The sequence below is a fragment of the Bos indicus x Bos taurus genome, chromosome 10, assembly GCF_003369695.1.
Source record: "Bos indicus x Bos taurus breed Angus x Brahman F1 hybrid chromosome 10, Bos_hybrid_MaternalHap_v2.0, whole genome shotgun sequence".
NCBI lineage: Eukaryota > Metazoa > Chordata > Mammalia > Artiodactyla > Bovidae > Bos > Bos indicus x Bos taurus.
Window position 1 is genome coordinate 100028687 of NC_040085.1, and position 25254 is coordinate 100053940.

Consider the following 25254-nt stretch of genomic DNA (forward strand, 5'->3'; position numbering starts at 1 on the left):
CATAATTTGTACATATGTAGAAAGTTGTCCATTTCATCTAAATTTTCAAATTCTTGGTATAGACTTGCTCATAATCTCTTAAATCATATCATAATCTCTCTTGAATATGTATTATTTCTTCTTCTTATTTTAATATTGCTTATTTTTGCCTTCTTTCTTCTTTTCTTTATTATTCTCACCAGAGATTTGTCAGTATTATTCATCTTTTTAAGGACATATTTTTACTCTGTTGATCCTTTGATAATTTGCTTTCTAGTTCAGTAATGTTTATGCTTATCTTTACTCTCCTCTTTTGGCTTTCATTGAGTTTGTGTTGCAGTATTTTTTCTGCATTTGTTTAGCTTATTTTCAGCCTCACTTCTTTTGCATGAACATTTAAGGCTGTGTATTTTTCTCCAGGTACTACTTTAGCTGCATTCCTCAAGTTTTGATATGTGGTATTTTTATTGCAGTTTAATTCAAAGTATTTTATAGTTTCCATTATAATTTTTTCTTTAACTCATTGTCTTTTAGAAGTGTTCCTTAATCTCTATGTCTGTTTTTTCTCCTGGTTTTCTGTTTGCTACAGATTGCTAGCCTAATTGTATTTTGATCAGGGCACATCTTTTTGATACTCATTTCTTGAAATCTGTTGAGATTTGTTTTATGTCCCAGCAGGTGGACAATTTTTTTAATGCACTGGCGTTATGTGTTTGAAAAGCAAATATGTTTTATAGCTCTGTGCAGCGTTGAATAGATAGTGTATCCATTAGATTAAGGTTTATATACTTTAGATGTTCAAATCCTATTGTTTTTTTGTCTGATTAGTCTGTCGTAATTACATATTTAGGTATTTCTCAAAAAATTAGCACTATCAATTTTTGTTTTATATATTTCAGTCTGTATAATTACATACAGACAGACTTGTTCTTATTTAGTTGCTGCCATGTCAGACTCTCTTGCAACACCATGGACTGTAGCCCAGCAGGCTCATTCTGTCCTTAGGATTTCCCAGGCAAGAATACTAGAGCAGGTTGCCATTTCCCTATCCAGGGGATCTTCCCAACCCAGGGATCAAACCCACATATTCTGCATTGGCAGGCAGGTTCTGGACCACTGAGCCACCAGGACCACTGAGCCCGCATAGACCTAGACTTGGAGATGATATATTTTCTTGGTGAATCAGACCTGTTGTCACTGTGCTTTGAATTTCTTTACCTTGATGCTTTTAATGTTAATATTGAAGTGTTTTCTGATAGTAATATGGTTAAATTAGCCTTCATTTCGTTGGTATTCCTTTGGTATATCTTCCTCCATTTTTTAATCCTAGTAGTTTAGGTGGGTCAGATTATTCACTGATAATTTTTATTCTTTAAAGTGAAGCGCCTTGTATATTTTTATTTCTTCCTTCTTGTGTACTTTCTGTTTGACCCACGGTAGTAGGCAGACTTCTGAGCCCCACAGTGACGCCTGTGTTTAAACAATCCCCTCCTCTTGCATGTAGGCAGGACCTGTAACTTGCTTCTAACCCATGGCGTGTGGCAGAGGTGATGGGATATCACTTCCATAGTTGTTAATGGCAAAGTGGAGGGAACTTCCCCCTGTGACTGAGAGAAAGAGAAACAGGTCAGGGAGTAATTTCTGTAGTGGTTGCTGTTCCCCTCTCCTAGCCATGTCAAAGAAACAAGAGGAAGGGGCTCTTTGTGCTCCTCCCCGAGAGCTTTTGGTGTGGTTTCTAGAGGAAAAGGCTTGCAAGCAGGTCCAGACTCCCCAGGTCTCAGGCTTCGTGCACCTGCACTGGTCTGCACTCAGTCTCAGCAGTTAGCTGAAGCCGCCTAGCGCAGTCTTCTTACCAGCGTGTGTGCCCTTCAGCAGCTTCCGTCGCGGACACGCACGTGCTCTGGCCCTGTTTCCCCCTGCAGAGGCCTGTCTCACTGTGGATTTCAGATTAGTTGTTTGCTCTGTGACCCTTTTTCTTGTTGAAACTGAGAGCTATGTTTTTACCGTTTCTTAGCTGAAACTGCAAGTCTTTGTGCGTATGGGATGGTCTCTTTAAACTTTTTAATTTTGAAGATTTTTAGCATCTGTAAAGACAGCGGTATAATGAACCCACATGTTCTTGTCCCCCAAGTGCAGCCATGATCAGTTCAGGGCCAGACTTACTTCACATATAGCCTCATTCACTGCCTCCTTCCCAGATTATTTTGATGCAAATACCAGATATATATTTTTTATCTGTAAATATTTCTAAATGTATCTGAAAAACCACCATACCATTATTGTGCCTTTAATTAATAATTCCTTGATATCATCAAATATCTACTGTTCAGATTTCCCCATTGTCTCTTTCTTTTTAGTTTGTTAGAATTGGCATCTAAATAATTTCAACTAATTGATAAATTTCTTTTAATCTCTCTTCCTCTCGTCTTTTTATCCCACTGCAATTTAGGTGTTGGGAAAAACCGAGTCATTTGTCTTGGTTTAGGGTTTCTGTGGACCATCTGGGTAATGCAGATTTAGACTGCAATCTTGTATGGAAGCAGCATATGATTTCAGATTCTCAAAGGCCAGTGTTCCCTCACTGCCGGTGCTAAGAGAAGCAGGTTTCCTTGCAGGTCACTCCCTGGGGTGTAGCTGTGGAGAGGACCCAGATTTGTGAGCATAGTCCCCTAGGCTGTCTGGATGAGGCCCTGGGCTTTGTTTCCTGGCCCTAGCAATAACATCGCCTGTTGCTAAAAGCCGCTGCCACAGCTGCCCTTCCTAGGCACCGAGCAGCGTCTTTTAACTCCAGCTCTTGAAGGCATTGTGCATGAGGGTGTGACATGTCAGCAGGCAGGGGGCGTGAGTAAGAGCATTTGTAAGTTAGCAGTGAACCTGGGTCCTTTTTATGTGAGGAGTGTGGGGGAATCAGAGACCACCTCTTAGTTGGGAAGTTATGTCGTCATATTGACTCATTATGTGACAGTTTACAGTATGGGGAGGGCTTCCCTAGTGGCTCAAATAGTAAAGAATCTGCCTGCAACGCAGGAAACCCAGGTTCAGTCCCTGGGTTGGGAAGATTGCCTGGAGAATCCCATGGATAGAGGAGTCTGGAGGGCTGCAAAGAGTTGGACATGACTGCGACTTTCACTCACTGCAGTGTGGGGAAGAGATGATTAAGACATGGTACATAAGACAGCAGAAGGAGCCCAAGGAATGTAAAGTAGAATCCCCAGGACTTGGTGACTGACTCAATGAAAAGCAAGAGGCAGGAATTACAGAATTCTCAGGTTTCTGGTTGGGGCAACGAAGAGGATGGTGCTCATTCACTGAAAGAATAACAGGACGAAGTGCAGGGTTTTTTTTTTTGGGGGGGGGGGGTTGGGGGAGGCAGATAATATAAAGTATGAGTTTACTTGTTTGGACCTGCTTGATTTGAGATACCTTTGGAACATTTAATATATTCGGTAGAGAGTTGGATAGAAGTATCTGTGTCATGAAAGAGGTGTGGGCTGAAAATAGATTTGGGAGTCATCAGGAGAGCTGTAACTACGTTGAAGAGCCCCCAAGGCTGTCACACTGATTAAAAAGGACTAGAAAAAGAGCCTCTTCCTTTAGAGTAAACCGACTGTACACTGCACCATCTGGGAATATGTTCATCAACATTTGACTCATGTATGTATTTTCATATTTAGTGACTGTATTTTTAAACTGAAAATTTTAAATCCATTTCTATTATCTAGCATTTTGAATATCAATTAATAATTATATTTTGAGGTAAGAGTGGGACTTGTTGAAAACAAAACATATAATTAAGTCTATAAATATAGGACTTTTTCATTAATTTTTCCTTTAGTCATTGTAACCCTGTAACTTTTTTTCTCTAAAAAGTTAGTTCATTATTCTTTTATATAGGTATATTTTTTTACTCCATTTAGACTTCATAGTAATTTGCAATTCACTTACATTTTTATAAAACTTGATAAATATTTCAGTTCAGTTCAGTTCAGTTGCTCAGTTGTATCCGAGTCTTTGCGACCCCATGAATCGCAGCACGCCAGGCCTCCCTGTCCATCACCAACTCCCGGAGTTCACCCAAACCCACGTCCATCGAGTCGGTGATGCCATCCAGCCATGTCATCCTCTGTTATCCCCTTCTCCTCCTGCCCCCAATCCCTCCCAGCATCAGAGTCTTTTCCAATGAGTCAACTCTTCGCATGAGGTGGCCAAAGTACTGGAGTTTCAGCTTCAGCATCATTCCTTCCAAAGAACACCCAGGGCTGATCTCCTTCAGAATGGACTGGTTGGATCTCCTTGCAGCCCAAGGGACTCTCAAGAGTCTCCTCCAACACCACAGTTCAAAAGCATCAATTCTTCGGCACTCAGCTTTCTTCACAGTCCAACTCTCACATCCATACATGACCACAGGAAAAACCATAGCCTTGACTAGACGGACCTTTGTTGGCAAAGTAATGTCTCTGCTTTTGAATATGCTATCTATGTTGGTCATAACTTTCCTTCCAAGGAGCAAGCGTCTTTTAATTTCATGGCTGCAATCACAATCTGCAGTGATTTTGATAAATATTTAGGTGCATTTAAATTAAAATTATCATCTGAGGCATAATATTTTTTAGATGGGTTTTATGGGTAATAGATGCCTGTGGTTATAATCTGCATTTACTGAAAAGTTTGCTACAATTAAAAAGAAAGTGGTAACTTTAGCCTGTGGACATACTAGCTATTTATATACATGAGATCAAGTAATCAAAAACCTTTTCTTTAATTTCCCACACTCTTAATATGGGTAACTTTTTTTCTCGCACATGTTGACTCAAATGCTGTCACCTCAGATACTTAAGTCTGCACCCTGTGCTCCACACACAGATGTTCACATTCACTCACACCACTGGTGTAGCACGTACTGTGTGCTCTTAAGATTAGTTGAATATATGAATGTGATTATGTTCTTAAATAAATGTACTTTAAAAGCACTGTAAAACAACAAAAATGAGCTGTTGGTTTGTCTTATAAAATACAATTTGAAGCTTTTTGCAAAACAAGTGTAATCAAATTTTTAAATTGCACCCATCCTGTTCCACACTTGAATTGGTTCCTTAACTGTTTTAAAACCTGACAGTTGGCAAATGTCTGTGTACTGTTTTTTCTGACATTATCCCTGAAAAAGATTGATTTAATACTCAGTTGTTCTGTGATTATAAAATTGACATAAAAACGTGTTTCTGTAAACTTTCAATAATTATCACTTTGTATAAATTCTTAAATCACAGAAACAGTTTATAACAAATTGCACTAAACTAGAAAGTGACAGTGGTCAGATTATCACCAGAATTTTTTCCCATTGACATATAATTGATGAGTCCTTTTCTGATTTTAGAACTTTACAGTGATTTGCTATTTTAATTTCGGTGAATTTACCAGTGTGTTACACATTTTCTGTGAAAATTGTATCCAAGCTTTCTGATATTCACAGCTAAAAATTATATAATCTGAAAAAAAGTAGATGGATATAGTTGATTTTACACTGTGTTCTACTGGTTTCCAAGAAAAGACAAGCTAGGATACATGGTAGAGATTATAAGATATACAGATACAGAAAAGTTTCATGCCTTCAGCTGATTCAAGAGCAATTTTCCCAGCCCATTTCAGGCACATGAGAGTATATTCCTGTCTTTAAAGACTTCAGTGCTTCATTTTGTTTATTAAATAGCCATTACTGATAAGAATTTTCTTACAGGCTGTCTGATGCTTTATGCATCTCTGCCTGCTATGATCTCAGTTTGTACTGTTCCCCAAGTACATAATAATTCCTGTGATTATTATTTAATAGCCCTAGAAGACTTTTCAGATCGAACTAGAAATTGCTTTCCAGGGATTCAGACTCCTCTGATATGTAAGCTGCAGTGTGAACCTAGTTTGGTAACACTTTTTACAACTAACATATTGAAGTCATTAACTAAGTAGTACCCTAGTAACTCACAGTTTAATGCCAGAATACTTAGTTGCTTTGAGTCATTTTGCCTTATGTTTGGACAGAGTTAGAAAGCACTTGGAAAGGGAATAGGTAGATTTGCCCTATTTTAGGTGTAATCACAATATCCAGTTATCTGCAGTTTCCTTACGAGGCAGATCAGTACTTGAGTTAGCTGACTTGTTCACTACTACGAAAGGAGTGGAAATCCGTTTAAGGTCCCTGGAGGTATAAAAAATGAATAATTTGCAAACGAGTCTGTAAAATAGCATGACACAGTGGGACGAGTTCAAAGCTGTGAGACCCTGCACCTTGGTTTCTTCATCTGTGAAGCAGAGGAATGATTGTGCCATCACCCAGAAGTTGATGCAGTGATTAAATGAGCTGTGTGTGTACATGAACTGGAACAGAACCTTGCACAGGGTATTTACTCCATGCCTAGTAGTGAAGTGACGGAAGTTACTACTCCTCGTACTTCTGCTCACGGGCAGTAACAGTGTCTTTTGTGCATTGAAAGCACTCAGCTCCTCCTCATTCACCGTATCTTCCTCTTATTTTCCTCCTCATGAGCTTGTAGGACAGATACAACTGGCTAAATCCTAGTCTTTTTCACCTCAGTTTAACTTGCATGTAACTTCCCCTGTACCATTTAATGAAGTGTCTCAGTGTTCTGTTAAGGGTACACAGGTGTCCATAAAGTCTGGAATTATTGACAAGATTTCTTGGGCATCTTGTCTGTAAAAGAATAAAATATTACCAATACTCTTAAGCCTTATGAATCCACAGTAGAACTAGTTCTTCCAAAGTTAAAGCATACATATATACAACATAATATGACTGAGCCTTAAAAAATGAAATAATGCCATTTGCAGCAACAAAGATGCAGTGAGAAGTAAGTCAGAAAGAGAAAGACAAATACCATCAGTTCAGTTCAGTCACTCAGTCATGTCCAACTCTTTGCAACCCCATGGACTGTAGCACGCCAGGCTTCCCTGTCCGTCACCAACTCCCAGAGCTTGCTCGAACTCATGTCCATCGAATCGGTGATGCCATCCAGCCATCTCATCCTCTGTCGTCCCCTTCTCCCACCTTCAATCTTTCCCAGCATCAGGGTCTTTTCCAATGAGTCAGTTCTTTGCATCAGGTGGTCAAAGTACTGGAGTTTCAGCTTCAGCATCAGTCCTTCCAGTGAACACCCAGGACTGATCTCCTTTAGGATGGACTGGTTGGATCTCCTTGCAGTCCAAGGGACTCTCAAGAATCTTCTCCAACACCACCGTTCAAAAGCATCAATTCTTATGCTCTTAGCTTTCTTTATAATCCAACTCTCACATCCATACATAACTACTGGAAAAACCACAGCCTTGACTAGACAGACCTTTGTTGGCAAAGTAATGTCTCTGCTTTTTAATATGCTGTCTAGGTTGGTCATAGCTTTTCTTCCAAGGAACAGGCGTTTTTTTAATTTCATGGCTGTAGTCACCATCTGCAGTGATTTTGGAGCCCAAGAAAAGAAAGTCGCTCACTGTTTCCATTGTTTTCCTGTCTATTTGCCATGAAGTGATGGGACCAGATGTCATGATCTTAGTTGTTGAGTTTTTAAGCGAACTTCTTCACTCTCCTCTTTCACTTTCATCAAGAGGCTCTTTAATTCTTCTTCGCTTTTCTGCCATAAGGTTGGTGTCATCCGAGTATCTGAGGTTATTGATATTTCTCCTGGCAGTCATGATTCCACCTTGTGCTTCATCCAGCCCAGCCTGGCATTTCTCATGATGTACTCTGCATGTAGGTTAAATAAGCAGGGTGACAATATACAGTACATCAGCCTTGATGTACTCCTTTCCCTTTTTGGAACCAGTCTGTTGTTCCATGTCCAGTTCTAACTGTTGCTTCTTGACCTGCATACAGATTTCTCAGGAGGCAGGTCAGGTGGTCTGGTATTCCCATCTCTTTAAGAATTTCCCACAGTCTGCTGTGATCCACACAAAGGCTTTGACGTAATCAGTAAAGCAGAAGTAGATGCTTTTCTGGAACTCCCTTGCTTTTTTGATGATCCAACAGATGTTGGCAATTTGATCTCTGGTTCCTCTGCCTTTTCTGAGTCCAGCTTGAACATCTGGAAGTTCTCGATTCGCATACTGTTAAAGCCTGGCTTGGAGTAATTTTGAATTACTTTGGTAGCGTGTGAGATGAGAGCAATTGTGTGGTAGTCTGAATGTTCTTTGGCATTGCCTTTGTTTGGGATTGGAATGAAAACTGACCTTTTCCAGTCCAGTGGCCACTGCTGAGTTGTCCAAATGTGCTGGCATGTTGAGCGCAGCACTTTGACAGCATCCTCTTTTAGGATTTAAACCCCACATGATATCACTCACACGTGGGATCTAAAATATGGCACAAATGAACCCATCCACGAAACAGAAACGAGACTCACAGACAGAGCGCAGACAGGTGGTCCCCAGGCGGAGGGCGGGTTGGGGGGATGAACTTGGACTTTGGGGTGAGCAGATGGGAACTGTTCCATACGGAATGAATAAACAAAAGGGTCTGCTGTATCGGGGGAGGGAAGTATACTCACTATCCTGTGATAAACTGTCATGGAAAAGAATATTAAAAAATGTGTGTGTATAGCCGAGCCACTTGCTGTACGTCAGAAATTAACACAACATTGTGAGTCAACTCTACTTCAGTTAAAAAATTTTTTGTTAAACCAGAAAAATAAAGCAGGTCAAATGCCTCCCCTTTCAAAGCTTTCCCCCCTCATGGGAAGTTGAGAAAGAAACACATATGAACTTTTTCTGGCATAAATCTTTCTTAATTGTGTTTAAAATATCAATCACTTAACTAGAGCTCCATACATCGTGAGAAGTACCTTTTCATTCCTTCAAAGCTTTTAAGTCACAGTGGAACTGCTGGCACTGAAGCTGACCATGACGACAAGGCAGGGAGGGGCAGATGCTGCGGTTGAGAGGGCCAGTGCTCAGAGTTGATTTAGAAACTCAGATAAAACTGAGGAGAGGGCAGCAGAGGCTGAGACAGTTGGATCAACCCAATGGACATGAGTTTAAGTGAAGGACGGGAGCCAGGCGTGCTGCAGTCCATGGGGTCACAAAGAGTCGGACACAACTTAGTAACTGAACAACCACCTCAGGAAACCAGTTCAAGAGCACAAATATTGGTATGTGTTATTAATCACTTTTGGTTTCAGAAAGAAAAATGATTGCTATCACTTAGGTTTAGAATGATATTTTTATATATAAATAATTAAAAAATGAGTATAACTTCATATACGAGTTTCCAGGAACATAGATGTTATATTTGCAGGAGGTAGCCCTAAGGCTCTACATTTTTTAATGTGTAATCAGGAGATCCCCAATTATCTGAATTTGCAAGTATGATTGATCACTGTTAAACCAAATGTTCTTAGCCTTCAGGAGAACCACAGGATGAAAACAGTTTATTAATCGAAGAAGTGAATGAATTTCCATCTTTTACACAGTCACCAGTAATTTCTTCTGAGAGACTAAGTCTACCTAAGTCTCAGAACGTCCTCACGAATTGTACTGAGAAGAACTCCAGCTGCTCCATGTCCAGCATGGATTACACTGCCTCTGGGTCCAAGAAACCATCCTCTGGAACCTCCTACGGCAGAGGGCCCAGGGGCACATTCCCCGGTTCCCAGAAGTTTCAGTTAGTTATTTCAAAAGCACCCAGTGGGGACCTTTTGGACAAACATTCTGAACACTTTTCTAACAGACATTTGCCATTCACCCCACGCACTTTAAAAACAGAAGCCAAATCTTTCCTGTCACAGTATCGATATTATACACCTGCCAAAAGAAAAAAGAATTTTACAAATCGGCGGATAGAAGCTGAAACTCAGACTGAATTAAGCAGGTATCACACTAACTTACAGTAGATGCTTTAAGATGCGGTAGAAATTAGGTGCTGTCCCTTGCGTTTCACCGTGTGCCTGCTGTGCCAGGCTCCACGTCTGCTGGTGTCCTTTGATTGCAGTGAGACTAACGTAACTTCTCCTTCTGCATGAATCATTATTAGAACTATCAGAGTAATTGTTAAAAAAGAGAAATAGCTATTAAACTTGTCAAGCTCTTTATAAACATGAATGTTATATATTTTAATTTATTGTTTCAGACGTGGTACTAGAACTTTTGTGTGGTTTTAAATATACTTCCAGAAAATCCTTAAAATACGTTATCAAACAGCATTTGTATAAATATGTTCATTGATTTATGTTAGAAATGGCAAAACAGTGGACTGTGTGCAGGGAGAAAAAGCAGTTGTCTAACTACCCCTGTGCTCCCTTGCCTGCCGGTACTCAGCAACAAGTCCTCAGGTGTAATGTAGACAATTGGGATAATTTCTGGAAATTAAATATAATTTGCCTCAGTAATATTTTCATATACAGTAGTACCTGGCACACAATATTCATTAAAGGTTGCCAAATGATTAAAGAAAGAAGCAAATCTTGTTAAGTATTGAGTGTCAGCAGATTTGTAATTGTTTTTCCTAGTGTTATATAAATGAATACTTATTTGGTACTAGGTTTTAATTATTTTTAAAAGTAAAAAACAGTTTGTGACTAGTATCTTTTTCTCTGGTTAAATATAAGAAGTATAACAACATCAGTCTGTATACATTTAAAGAATTAAGAAATTAAACCTAATGGTAGGATCTTCAAGTGAAGAGGAGATGATGAAAGCAAATGTTAGGTTGCTGCCAAAGTAATTGAGGTTTCACACCTTGAATTTTAAATCATTATAACTCGGCTCACACACATCTTTATTCATCAAAATAGAAACCATTACAGTCAACACGTTTTTGCCAATGAAAATTAGTTTGTTTATTCCTATAGCCTAAAAATCCATGCCTCAGGATTCAGTGACCTCTTGGAACACATTTTCTGCCTCGGGCTGGCTGTGGAAGATTTTTCCTTGCGAAAAGTCGTCGGGTTGCTTAAAGAAGTGGTAGTTGGCGAGAGGTTAGGTGAACATGGCAACCGAGGCAGAACTTTGTGGCCTGATCTGTTCAACTGTTGAAGCGTGGGCTACGCAGCGTGCAGTTGGGCGCTGTCGTGGACTGCAGGCGCTGCGGTCTTCGTGCAGCTCGTTGATTTGCTGAGCATACTTCTTGGATGAAATGTTTTTGCCGGGACTCAGAAAGCTGTAGTGGATCAGACCGGCAGCAGACCACCAAACGGTGACCATGATGTTTTTTTGGTGCAAATTTGGCTTTGGGAAATGCTTTGGAGCTTCTTCTCTGTCCAACCACTGAGCTGGTCATCGCTGGTTGTTATATAAAATCGACTTTTCATCGTACGTCACAGTCCGATTGAGAAATGGCTCGCTGCTGTTGTGTAGAATAAGAGAAGACGACGTGTCAAAATGATGTTTTTGATTTGCAGTCAGTTCATGAGGCACCCACTTATCAAGCTTTTTCATCTTTCTAATTTGCTTCAAATGCTGAACAGCCATAGAATGGTCAACATTGAGTTCTTCGGCAACTTCTCAAGTAGTTGTAAGAGGGTCATATTCGATGATGGCTCCCAGTTGGTCATTGTTAACTTCCGATGGCCGCCACTACGCTCCTCATCCTCAAGGCTCGGTCTCCTTTGCAGAACTTCCTGAGCCACCACTGCACTTTACAGCCGTTAGCAGTTCCTGGGCCAAGTGCGTTGTTGATGTTGTGAGCTATCTCCACTGCTTTACAACCCATTTTGAACTCGAATAAGAAAATCACTCAAATTTGCTTTTTTGTCCAACATCATTTCCATAGAGTACGTATAAAATAAATAGCAAGTAAAAGTCATAGGCAAAAAAACATAAAGCAAGGTGTGCACACTAAAAGGATGTGTAACATAGCCACATTTATTTAAGAATGCATTCCAGTATCAAATGGCAAATCTCAACAATGCAAAAACTGAAATTACTTTTGTACCAACCTACTATATTGGGTAGCTAATATATTGGGTTGGCCAAAAGGTTCATTCAAGTTTTCCATACTGTCTTACAGAAAAACCTGAACGAACTTCTTGGCCAACCCAATAACATACTTTTCTGATTATGTTTTTGACAGCTCTTTCAACATAATAGTTCCCATTTCCCTAGCCCCATTCTATCCAACTGAAATCTAGCTGCTATTTGAAAAAGGAACAAGAAGCATATGTGATCCAAACCATATCTATTTCCCAGTTGTATCATTAGAAATCTCTCAAGTTTTTTTTTTCCCCTAGATAGTAAAGCTTGTTTTCACAGTGTTTGTGTCTTGAAGGTTTAACAATAATTTCTTTTAAAATATTACAGCTTTAAATCTGATTTTGAGACAGTTGAGATCAAGAACGCCACAGATTCAGAAATGAACGTAACGCAGGTAATAAAAATGAGACCTCTTTGTGTTACACGTTAGGATTATAGCTGCCTTAATTGAATATGTGTAGCTCTTTGAACTGTGAAGAATAATCTCTTGGTGACATTTTTTGCATGTGATATAACCAGTATACAGAAGTATTGCCTATTTACAAATGGTTATAGCTCTCCATGAGTGGCCAGATGGATCCTGCCCAATCTGCTAAGTCATTTGTTGTTAATGTGTTTTCTAGATGGTTGCCTGGCTGAATGGATGGATGGATGAATAAAATATCTTAAATTCTTTTTTTTTAATACCTTAAATTCTTTTCAAAGATGGAGACTCAAATCACTAAAGGAGCCAGAAAAAATTATACAGAAGTTTAGTTTCTATGCCTATTTTCTTTTTTTTTTTTTAAGAGTTGCCACTGATATATATAAAAATAGATGGATATTATTCTCCTGTGCTTGCTCTTTTTACTAGATCGTAAAAATCTTTTTTAGTGTTTGTATTTTGAATATTTAGCAATCATTTCTTTTAAACTGTTACAGCTTTAAGTCTGACTTTGAGATAAACTTTTTATTAATCATGCACTTGCTAATCATACAATTTTCAAGTTATTGTTGAAATTTTCAACAATATCCTAATTTTCAAGTTGTTTGTGAAAATGCTTTGTCTATTAAAATCACAAACAGACTCAGGGATAGAAGAATAAAATATAAGCACACTCAGCTTTTCTCCTTCCTTCTGAAAGTGGGTAGAGGATTGTGGGTTTGCATCTCGGCCATTAATAGCTGTGTGACATCGGGTTCTGCCACTTAAGGCCCAAGGACAGATGAGTTCCTCTGAGAGCTGAGTTACCACATCTAGAAAATTGTGCTTTTAATGCTCAGGATCATTGGAAGGAACAGGTGTTGGAGGTAAAACACCTAGTCTGACCTGGGCTCAGTGAGTGACGGCTGTGCTAGCTTGAGATGCAGGAAGAGGGCTACCTCCACAGGTGACTAAGTAGACTAAGCAGAAGGCCATTTTTATGACCTTGTACTCCGAAGGTGTATCTGTAACCCTGTAAGAAAATGGCATGTCCCTTCCTCTATAGTCAGTACCACCAGCATCTACTTGAGTATCAGCTGCAGTAGACAGACCAACATTCAAAAGCACTTTTAACACTGTCAAGCACTACACATAAATTAGCATTATCAAGGTTAAATCTGATCATTATATGCTCGGCACAGTACGTGGTCCCCAGTCAGGGTTCTGTAAAAGTAGAAGTTTGTTAGTGTTGTTCAGAGTGCCAGAGCTGCCACCGCTTTTACACGTTCGGTAACATTGGAAACAGATGGCTGTTTTGAGTTTCTGAATAACAGGATATTTACTCTCAAGTTAACTTAAAACTTGCATTTCATTTTCTCTTTATATATATGTATGGTACTTAATACCATTTAAAATATTCCTCATTAAAGTATAAGAAATTGATTTATCTTTAAATAAATTTAAGAAAAAAGTCTTGATTGTATGAAAAATGAATTCTAAAATATCCTTTGTCCTAAAGGCATCAGTCACTTTTTTCTGCTGGATATCTCTACTCTCTTTCATCAAATATTTTTGGAAATTTGATGTTTTGCTTTAGCTCTTCTTTCATCGTATATGTTTGAAGCAAAATAAAGACTTATTCTTCTCGTTGTGTCTCCAGGCATCTGGTTGTGTGTCATATGGTACCAAAGGAAGAACAACCCCTTCACCTTCACCAGGGCGTGAGTTACCGTGGGGCAAGGTTAGAGACAGTGCCCTCCAGTGCTCCTCGGCAAGGTACCCACCTGTCTGCATCTAACCACTTTCCCGTGCAGCAGACGTAGGGCAGCGTGAGTCCTGGTTCATCTACATGCACTCCAGTCTAGTTTGGTATTATGCAATTCAGTTTACTAAGGAAATATTACAAAGTAGGTAGTCACTAGAAAAGTGTAGATGGATTCATTCTGCTAATTCCTCACTAAAGGGAGAGGGGACCCTGGCTTGAACTCTTTCCCGTCACTATTCATCCAGGAAAGAATTTTCCCCAAGACAGATCCTGCAGCGCTGGTGCTCGCCAGTTCACATGGCGTAGATAGGGCTGGAGGACCTTACCACTCGAGGACTTGTCATGTGTGATCTGAACACTCATCATATGCTTTGTAGAGGAGGCACTGTTTTTTCAAATGATTCATCGTGTTTAACAATTACGAAACACTGCCTGTAAATAAAAATGATAGGTGGTTGGTCGTATAGAGCCTAAAAAATGCCTCTGATAGCTTTAACTGTCAAATGCATTTCCAGTGTCAGAGTTTGGATATGAGATGAAGGTGGTAGAAGGGAAAAAAGGACTCACAGATCAAGAATGACCTCCTAGAGGAGGTCTCCTTCCCTCGTGGAGCATTGGTAAAGAACGTGCCTGCCAGTGCAGGAGACACGGGTTCCACCCCTGGTCCGGGAGGACCCCACTGCCAGGGAGCAGCTAGGCCCGAGTGGAACAACCATTGAGCCTGTGCTCTGGAGCCGGGAGCCACAGCTCCTGAGGCCCGCAGGCCCAGACCCACACTCCGCAGCAGGAGAGGCCACCGCTGCGAGAGGCCTGCACACTGCAGCTGGGGTAGCCCTCACTCTAGGCAACTAGAGACAAGCCAGAAACTAGGAAGATAATAAATAAAAAGTAAATGGTTTAAGAAAAAAAGAATCAAAGACATCCTACAGCAAACTGGAAGCAAGCACATGCAATCCCTCGGGCCCGGGTCTTTCCTTAGGCCTTTCCTTGGGGAGAGCTCACCTGTCAAGGCTTTGTGGGGATTTGGGGGGAGAGGAAAGGGGTTATTGCTAACTGCTCTGTCTAGAAATTGCTGATGCTTTAGCTCTCATCAGTTGAGCCCAGTCTGCAGTGAATATAAAGAATGACTTCAAGAAAGCGATAGTCATCTTTCCTAGTCAGTCAGTTTAGTCACTCAGTCGTGTTCGACTCTTTGCAACCCCATGGACTGCAGCATACCAGGCCTCCCTATCCATTACCAACTCCTGGAATTTACTCAGACTCACATCCATTGAGTCAGTGATGCCATCCAGCCATTTCATCCTCTGTCGTCCCCTTCTCCTCCCGCCTCAGTCTTTCCCAGCATCAGGGTCTTTCCCAGTGAGTCAGTTCTTTGCATCAGGTGGCTGAAGTATTGAAGTTTCAGCTTTAGCATCAGTCCTTCCAATGAACACCCAGGACTGATCTCCTTTAGGATAGACTGGTTGGATCTTGCAGTCCAAGGGACTCTCAAGAGTCTTCTCCAACACCACAGTTCAAAAGCATCAATTCTTTGGCTCTTAGCTTTCTTTAAAAGAAGTAAAATATTATAATTGAATATACCTGTGAATAGAAAGCTTGGAATTAACTAATGATGATATAACTGAATAACACACGGAATTTATCATAATGGCCAGCTTACAGTTTTTTTCCATAGGAAAATATGTTTCCAAATGTTTCCAACATCATTTATATTTTACCCTTATTCAAATTGATTATCCTTTTTACATGATAAGTTTCGTAGTACAATTTTTAAAAGGATTACGAATTTGTAATTAGAAGACTAGTTTAAAAAATCTGTCTTTGCTACTTACTAACACATGACCTTAGCAGGTTACTTAGCCTTTCTGCCCTTTGGTGATTTGTTTAGAACAGTAATATCTTCCCAATATACTTGACAGGGTTATCCTAAAGATTAGATAATGAATGTGACAAGTGCTTTGAAATTCTGAAACCTGTTTATTACTAATGTATTACTGTATGCCAATCATTGCTTTGTTCAGATATTCTAATTTTCTTTTTCCAGGGCAGTATGTCAATATTCACTGCAGCCTCCTTCAGGGAGAAAAATATATTCTGAGTAAGAGCTCTTTGACTGCCTCATTTTGCTTAGTGGAAATGAAGAATTAAGGCTCACAAATTTTTATTAAATAAGTCAAGATTGAACATGAATTTTTCTTTACAACCAGCTTTGGGGTTTGGTCGTACGCTATGCTATGCTAAGTCACTTCAGTCGTGTCCGACTCTGTGCGACCCTATAAACGGCAGCCCACCAGGCTCCCCGTCCCTGGGATTCTCCAGGCAAGAACACTGGAGTGGCTTGCCATTTCCTTCTCCAGTGCATGAAAGTGAAAAGTGAAAGTGAAGTCGCTCTGTCATGTCCAACTCCTAGCGACCCCATGGACTGCAGCCTACCAGGCTCCTGCGTCCATGGGATTTTCCAGGCAAGAGTACTGGAGTGGGGTGCCATTGCATATAGTACACACTAAATTTTAGAGACGGAGAAGGTGATGGCACCCCACTCCAGTACTCTTGCCTGGAAAATCCCATGGACGGAGGAGCCTGGTAGGCTGCAGTCCATGGGGTCACGAAGGGTTGGTTGGACACGACTGAGTGACTTCACTTTCATTTTTCACTTTCATGCATTGGAGAAGGAAATGGCAACCCACTCCAGTATTCTTGCCTGGAGAATCCCAGGGATGGGGGAGCCTGGTGGGCTGCCGTCTATGGGGTCGCACAGAGTCAGACATGACTGAAGCGACTTAGCAGCAAATTTGAGAGAATTATTAATGATTCTTGTTAATATTATTGATAATATTATCCTGAAATATCTGAAATAATTATTAATCACTTCATTTTTATGTCTAATGAAAATTGGCCCCTAGATTAATAATACTTGCTAATTTTTTATAATCAGTACCCATAATTTTTATAAGTAATAATAAGATGAGATTTAGAGAAGTGCAGCCTTTTGGTAGCTCAGGATACCGTTCTTGGGCTTTTTTTAACCTCACCAGTTTTTTTTTTTTTACAGATAATATACTTCTGAGCTTGAAAGTTGTTTTAGTTGGGACTGCATTTTTTTCAGGGAAAGCAATCTATTTTTATAGCGTTTCATTTGTTCTCAAAATTTGCTGCCTGTGAATTGGTTTCAAAGCATAATTTTTATGCAGTACTCTTCTGCTTGGTGTGCTAGTTAACTCTTCCCCTTAACGTTGACTTATTCCGTAACTGAAGTGATTTTAGGCATCCCTGGGGGCTCAGCGGTAAAGAACCCAGCTGCCAATGCAGGGACGTGGGTTCCATCCCTGGGACGGGAAGATCCCCTAGAAAAGGAAATGGCAACCCACTCCAGGATTCCTGCCTGGAGAATCCCATGGACAGAGGATCCTGGTGGGCTACTTGCTATTTACATTTTCTGTCAATTCACTGATTTTTAGCTAATTAAGATCAAACTTGTAATAGTACCCTACTTTTTGTGTAATAGCTACTAAAATATATAACTCATAAGAGTATAACAGAGAAATGTACCCAAGTAATTAAAAATTACCACTATATGTATGTACACAGATTTTTTCTACTCAAATATTTTTCCTTATCTACAGATTTGTCAAGAAAAAAAAATATTTTTTTCTGCTCAATAAATTTCTCCACCTTGAAACCAGATGCTCTCCTCGGAGCAGGAGAGGATTTTGTCGTTGAGGTTCCTGCTTCTCTGGATGACCTTCCTCTTTCCCTTCTGCCTCACAGAGGGACTCACGCCTCTGTGGCCCGACCTGGCCAGGAGCCTGAGGACATTTAAAATGCTTGTCAGGAACATGGCCAGCCCCCACAGGGTCACCCCTAAGTCGCCCTCTTGCCCCTTTGCCTGGTTGCTTTGTTTTACTTAATCCCTGCTGCTTTTTTATTGCCTGATCAGCGTTGCAGACATCTATGAAATATTACTCTATCAGGGAATACTTTCTCATCTTTAGTAAATATCCTTGCATAATTTGAGAAAGTAAACATATATTTGTTTTATAATGTTCCTCTTGATAATGTGAGATGGAAGTGCGTTTGTAATAGTACAGATATTTCAGTATAGGTAGTTACGCATCCTCTAATTTTCAGCATAAATAAGCAGTAATTTTTTTTAATAAGCAGTAACTTTTATGCTGTATATCACTTTGCCTTCACAGTGAAGAAGAACTGTTGTATCTGAGTTTCATTGAAGATGTAACAGATGAAATTTTGAAACTAGGTTTATTTTCAAACAGGTTAGATTTTTTTAATTGTATTGTGATCATTGAACTGTACATTAAAAACTCTTTGGTGTTAATTTTATTTATTTTCACATATTAGGAAATGAAAATTATATTGCTTTCTTAGGGGACCGTATTCTTATAATTGATATAAATTATAAAGAACATTTAATTCATACTCTTCCAGGGGATCCCTGGTGGCTCAGATGGTAAAGAATCCACCTGCACTGCAGGAGACCTGGGTCTGATCCCTGAGTTGAAAAGATCCCCTGGAGGAGGGCATGGCAACCCACTCCAGTCTTCTGGCCTGGAGAATCCCATGGACAGAGGAGCCTGGTGGGCTACAGTCCACGGGGTCACAGAGAGTCGGACACGACTGAGGCGGCTGAGTACACATCTGTTGGTCGTGATTAGAGATATAATGATTATCACGTGTCCAGCACAAACGGACCGAACCCGGGTCTCCCGCATTGTAGACAGACGCTTTACCATCTGAGCCACCATGGAAGTCCACAGTAAGTGGTAACTTTAACTTACTATGTCAGTTTGCCCTGAGTGGAATATCTTTTCAAGTATAATTTAGGAAACATTGTAAAGTAACGCTTTATAAGAGAATTTTCTTTAGAGTTTGCTTTTGGAGGATGAGTGTATGTGACAGAGAAAGGGAGGAGGGAAGGCTTTTGGTGTTTGTGAGAGAAAAAGGATACAGAGCTCTTTAGTGGGGGGGGCGTTACAACCTCATGTCAAACAGTTTATTTCACAGAAATGTAAGCAGCGTGCAGTCTCTCAGAAGAGACATTGGCATCTGTTAACTTAAACATAGTAGAAGTCATACTAGCTTCCACACTGGAGAGCCTGATAGAACAGACAGGATTATAGCGTGTATCTTTGGAAAGAAAAAGGGTCATCTAAAACAGACTTTCCAGCCTTCAGTACTTTAGTTATGGCATGACTCTCTGTATTTAGTTGGTTTTCTGATTTTGAGACCATTAACATTTTTATTTATCATTTGTAGGTTTCTGGAACGACTGTTTGAGAGACATATAAAACAAAATAAACATCATTTGGAGGAGGTTTGTCTTAACTTTAGAACAAAAGTCCTAATGTAGAAAGAATTTGCAAGTTTACCTTTCTCTCAAAGAATGCATTAAAAGCAGACACTTTTTTTCTCTTGCCCTTTCTGTGTATGTGGGGAGAGGGGAGATACAGGCAGAATGAGGAGGAAGCAGTATTAACCCCACGGAGGTGAGCAGCGCTGCAGCAGCCTTGAGTCGCCTAATTAATATAATTACTCTTGTATTTTTTTAATTCCAGGAAAAAATGCGCCAGCTGCTACATGTCTTAAAGGTGGACTTAGGCTGCATGTCCAAGGAAAACTCAGGAAAGCTAGACAGCGTGGATACATTGCATTTATGTGATGTTGAAAAGGCTGAGAATTTAGAACAAAATGAAAATAAAAGTGAACAAGATTTAATCATTCAACAGGAACGTCAGGAATACCAAAAGCTTTGAATATGTTATTGACTATACCAAAGGAAGAGAATGAGATAGTCTCTTCAAATGAATTTTTCCTCCCCATCCATAAATCAAAGTATTCAGAAGAGGTTATCATTCAACAGGTGAATGAGGAAACAAATCTTGAAACTTCAGTTTGGGATGAGAAAAATGGAAGCGTGTCAGACAGTTTGCTAGACCAGGAGACCTCCGTGAGCGTCATTGAGGGCGACAGTGACACGGAGAGGGCGGAGGCCTCCACGGAGCTGTGTTGCCTCAGCACGGCGCTCGTGCCTGCTGTTCAGCTGTGCAGAGTCAAAGACAGTCAGGAGGTGGAAGGACCAACGCTGAGAATCATGGAAATGAGCATTGAGGACTGATCTTGGATGTCTGATCTTCACCAATAAATATCCCAAATGGCCAATCATTCAATATTCTTTTTTTTTTACTTTTATATGTTAAGAGTTCTGTATTTGTCTATGTTGTATAATAAATTACTATGAATTTAGCAGCTTAAAACAACACACATGTATTATTTATCGCACAGTTTCTGTGGATCAAGAGTCCAGGCACACCTTAGGCGGGTCCTCTCTGCCTTTGGTCTCACACACCTACCAGCCAGGGCTCGGCTGGGGCCATGGGGGTAGCTTCTGCTTCCAGACTCTCCCAGGTGGTTGGCAGGGCGTCTTTCCTTGAAGCTTTCGGTTTGAAGGCTTCCGTTTTCTGCTGACCGTGCCCACTGGAGGCTGTTCCCATTCCCTGCCGCGTGGCCCTCTCCACAGACCACTCACAGCATGGCTGCCTGCCTCTCTAAGGCTCAGGGGAGAATGAGGGAGGCGCTTCTAGCCAGACGGAGTCTCAGAAAACATAATCCTGACGTGGTGCGTCACAGGAGTGACCTCCATCCCCTTTGCCATATTCTTTTGTTTAAAAACAAGTCACAGAGGAGCGCACATGTGTATTACACAGTACTCTATTTTCTCACTTGATAATATAATGATGAGAATCAGAAAAGTAAAAATTATCTGAATCAGGGTTTTCTAAATTAACAGGAGAAAGGATCTATTTTTAATTCTTCTGAAATGAATGCCTTTTTTGCTGATGCTAAATATACATAGATATTTGTAAAGCTAAATTTGCTATTGGAAAAAATGATTCACGCTTACCTGTTTGAACTGAAGCTAAATGCAATGCTTACCTTTATAGATAGAGTTAAAAGAAAAAAGCGAGACCTTTTTTGTTTTGGCAATTAGGCAGTTTACATTTATTTGGAACAGAGGCTAACCACAGTCTGTAATATATTCTTTGTCATAAAAAAATAGTGCTTTAAATAGAAAATATTCTTTACCCTTGGGATCAGCTTATTCCCCATGTCACTTCTTAATTAAACCTTTCTGTCTGCCACTGGAGGAGTTTGGTATGACAAGCAAAATCATATCTGTCCATAGAATTCCTTAAAATTTTCTACCTCTTTTCCTGTATTTTGTGATTATTAAAAAAAAAATGGGAGCATTGTAAAATCAGAAATTTATGATTGGGTATTACTGATGCTATAAAATAAAGATGTTCTAAAAAAAAAAAAAAAAGTCACAGGTCTTGCCCACATTAAGAGGCAGGATACAAGGGTGTGAATGCGAGAAAGTGAGAATCACCCAGCTCCCCTTAGGGCCTGTGAACCACAATTTCTGAAGTCCCTTTATAGGGGAACAGATTTTACCTAGACATAAGTGATTTTGCAGGCACTGGGGGAAGGGCCTATAATCTGGAGTAGCTTCTAAAACATTAAGCATCGTCTGCTGTCATCTTGGGGCTTCCCTGGTGGCTCAGATAGTAAAGAATCTGCCTGCCAAGGCAGGAGACCTGGGTTCAATCCCTGGGGTGGGAAGATACCCTGGAGGAGGAAACAGCAACCCACTCCAGGATTCTTGCCTGGAGAATCCCATGGACAGAGGAGCCTGGCGGGCTAGTCCATGGGGTCACAAGAGAGTCGGACACAACTTAGTGACTAAACAACAGTATCTTTAATTTCTTTCCTCTCTTTCCTACAGTATCTAAAGCGTCAAGGCCTTTCTAGTAATCAGTGAGCTTGGATGGCCTATTGACTGAAACGCCATCCCTTGTGCAGATGAACATTCTACCAGGCCCAGTCTGATCCTTAACTGAACTCAGATATGTCTCGGAAGACTCATCTCTCCTGAGGTCTTTTCAACCACTCACAGTAATGGAAATATGTGAGTAACTTAGATAACGGTTTCATGCCTGGGCACCATGGAGGATAAAAAGATGAATCAGAATGTGGGTGATAACCCAAACGTTCTAGAAATTCAGCAATTCCCTCCAAGTATCTCATTCTGTAATTCAGGCTTTTAGCATTCTTTTGCCCACACAAGCGTTTCCCAAAAGGTGGTGCGTATCACTGGAGGTATTAGAACTGGTTTCTGGTGGTAGGTGGATGACAGTCTCAAGTACGGGAAACTGTTCAGAACCCAGGCTCGGGGACACCCTGCAGTACGGTCGGGCTGGGTGCCCAGTGTCAGGCCCCAGATCATCCTGCACATTCTTTCCTTGGCCCTGCCAACCCCTGGCTCTCACCGTGGAGTTGTCATCTTACCCCCAACAGCAAAAGATGCAAAGTACACATTAGGCAACTGTGGAAAATCTAAACTGCCAAGATCTGTCAAAAGTCCAAAATAGGGATTTACTTGGCTTTCGGACTTCTAAATATACTGTTTTATCCAAGAAATTAGCCATTTTCTAAATTGTGTAGAGAATAAATTTCAATATTACAAGTCTAAAAGACTGCATTTGCATAATTATTAATATCTATTGAAATAATTACGTAAAAGCCATTCTTTGAAATACTTATAAATATATGTTACGCAAAGTAGGCATATGGGCTTCCCTGGTGGCTCCGCTGGTAAAGAATCCGCCGCGCAATGTGGGAGACCCCGGTTCGATCCCTGGGTCGGGAAGATCCCCTGCAGAAGGGATAGGCTGCCCAGCATGGTGTTCTGGCCTGGAGAACTCCATGGACGGCGTAGTCCGTGGGGTCGCAAAGAGTGGGACACGACTGAGCGCCTTTCACTCCGCTCCGCACCCCGCAGTCCTCTCTCACCCTCTGTGACCTTTCCTGGCGCCCGCCCGGGTCTCCCGTCACTCAGACGTGCCCCGCTCCGTCCCGTCTGGGGCTCCCCCGCTCCTCCAGCCCCCAGGGCTCCTGCCTTCCGCCCCAGCCTCACCACCACGAAGCCCGCACCCCCTTTCCCCCTCCGCTGGAGCTTACCGCCTTCCTGCTGCGCCTCCCCACCTGGAGCCCTGCCCCAGACTCCCTGCCTGCTCCGACAAGTCCGTCTTCTCTGCCTTCCAACTCTGGGTACAGCCTCTTGTCTCTGAGCCCATGACCCATCCTGACTATATGTTTTAGGGTATTCTGTTGTTGTTATCCTCAGGATTCCCTGTAAAATGTAAAGAGATGAGCTGGTTTAAAGAAATTTTTTTTTTTTTTTTTTTGGTTTAAAGAAACATTAAAAGTGGTTCTCAGATGCCCAAGGTTCTGTAAAGGTGAAGTAAATGGTTAAGTCTGGGAAACACTGGCTTAGTCTCAGATCAGATATTAATTTCTTTCCCTCCGCTTCTCCTACAGCTCATTCTCTGACTTGCAGAGTCATTGATGAGTGTTTTGAGCCCAGTCGCTCAGGTTTGATCCTTATGAGCTGTGACTTTAAGCTGGTTACTAACCTTCCTCCTGCTTTTCATGTGTTGAACCGGGTAGTTACAGAGCCTTCATTGCAGGGTTGTAAGAAGTTAAACAGGTTCTTAGAGAAAGACTCACAGGCTGCTACTGTTATTGTCAAACAGACCAATAGACCATGTCACACTCCCTTCTTTAAAACACAAGCCAAACTGAGTTTCCTCTTGCTAACCAGAAAAGGTACAGGCGCCTTTGCATTTGTTTATAAAGTCATGCTTTCCTCCCAATTCATCTCTCGCCAGGCTCGCCCAAGCATCCTCGGCGTCTTAATTGCTTCTTCCCAAATAGGTCCCTCCCCTCTCTGCCCCTGCACCTGCCCTCCGCTCCAAACACCATCTCCCCTCTGGGGCCCCTGGGGCCTGCACTGACAGCCCAGAGGGAAAGTAACACGGGGACCCTGAGCGGCTGTTCCGACAGATGTCCCCTGCTCTGGGTGAGACCTTCCACATCTGCCGTGCGAATTATCATACTGTTTAGAATGCACTTGGGTCTCCCGTCCTGGCGCTGGGCTTCTCAAGAGAAAGAACCTGTTTCTCTTTGGATCCTCAAAGAACGGATGCATTTGTTCATGCACTGAGACAGTTTGACCTGGAGGGGATGTTTAGCTCTAGACAAGGTTATAGGGAAACAGGACAGATATTTCCTCCTCTCTTTACACTCAGAGGGCAAATTCCCCATTTAGAAGGAGCAATGTAGCAAATTGCTCAATTACATGAAAATGTCATTTGCTCACATTTCAAATGGTTTAAAATATAAATTAGCATTCTCCTAAGAAGCTTTAAAAAGTCACATTTTTTTCCCCCAGTGAAAACAATTAGAAAAGATCAGAATAGCTTTTATGGGGCAAGATGACAATTCCTCAAGTGGTTGAATTAGCTGTGTGGTCACCAACAAATTACTTTATTCTGGGCCTTTGTTTAAAAAGAGTTCAGATTACATGATCCAAAGATTTCTCTTAGTTTTAATATGCCAAAGTTAACATTAGTTTAATTCTTAGGCTCTTTAGAAATTACAAGTTAAATAATCTACACCTAGAAGTGGGGACCCCTCATCACCCTTCATGTGCTAGTATAGTCTTGGAAAGCCGTCTGCTAAACTCACACTCTGGTGATAGGAGATGCTCACAAGCATGATGCCTTGCCCAGACTCTTAAAAGCAGCAGGGGCATCCGGTAATGGCACATCCCCACCAAAACAAAGCCGTGTGTTGAATTCCAAGGCCAGGGAGAAGACACTTTGAATTGGGGTAAAGAAAGCTTTGCTCCAAAAGCCACCCTTATTCCCTTGAGAACTGTCCTGTACCAACATTCAAGTTTTGAGGCAAAAATGCCTAGCAGTCCTGGATGCTAGGGTTCCACACTCACCTTCCAAGATTTTAGAACAGGTGGGTTGAGGTGGGCCAAGATGGCAAAGTAGAAAGACCCCGAGCTCACCTTCTCTCATGGGCATACCAAAATTACAACTATTTACAGAACACCTATGAAAAATATGAGCACCTACAAAAAAAGATCTTCTCCACCTAAAGGTATAAAGAGTATAAAGAAGGACTCACAGATGGGTAGGAGGGGGGAGCTGCATATAATCAAATCGCATACCCCCCAGGTGGGCAACCTACCAATGAGAGTTACAATTTCAGAGGCTCT

General features: G+C 41.1%; 1 protein-coding gene across 1 annotated transcript in view; it reads left to right on the plus strand.

Annotated features, from left to right (window-relative positions):
• SPATA7 (spermatogenesis associated 7) overlaps positions 1 to 20380 on the plus strand; it is a 35851-nt gene extending 15471 nt beyond the window's left edge. The window contains 8 exon segments of the mRNA XM_027552667.1: positions 9372 to 9841; positions 12268 to 12334; positions 14004 to 14119; positions 16153 to 16206; positions 18305 to 18382; positions 19383 to 19440; positions 19682 to 19871; positions 19874 to 20380. Of these exon segments, the coding sequence (XP_027408468.1) occupies positions 9372 to 9841; positions 12268 to 12334; positions 14004 to 14119; positions 16153 to 16206; positions 18305 to 18382; positions 19383 to 19440; positions 19682 to 19871; positions 19874 to 20241 (1401 nt within the window). The 3' untranslated portion in view covers positions 20242 to 20380.
• Positions 20381 to 25254: the final 4874 nt, after the last annotated feature.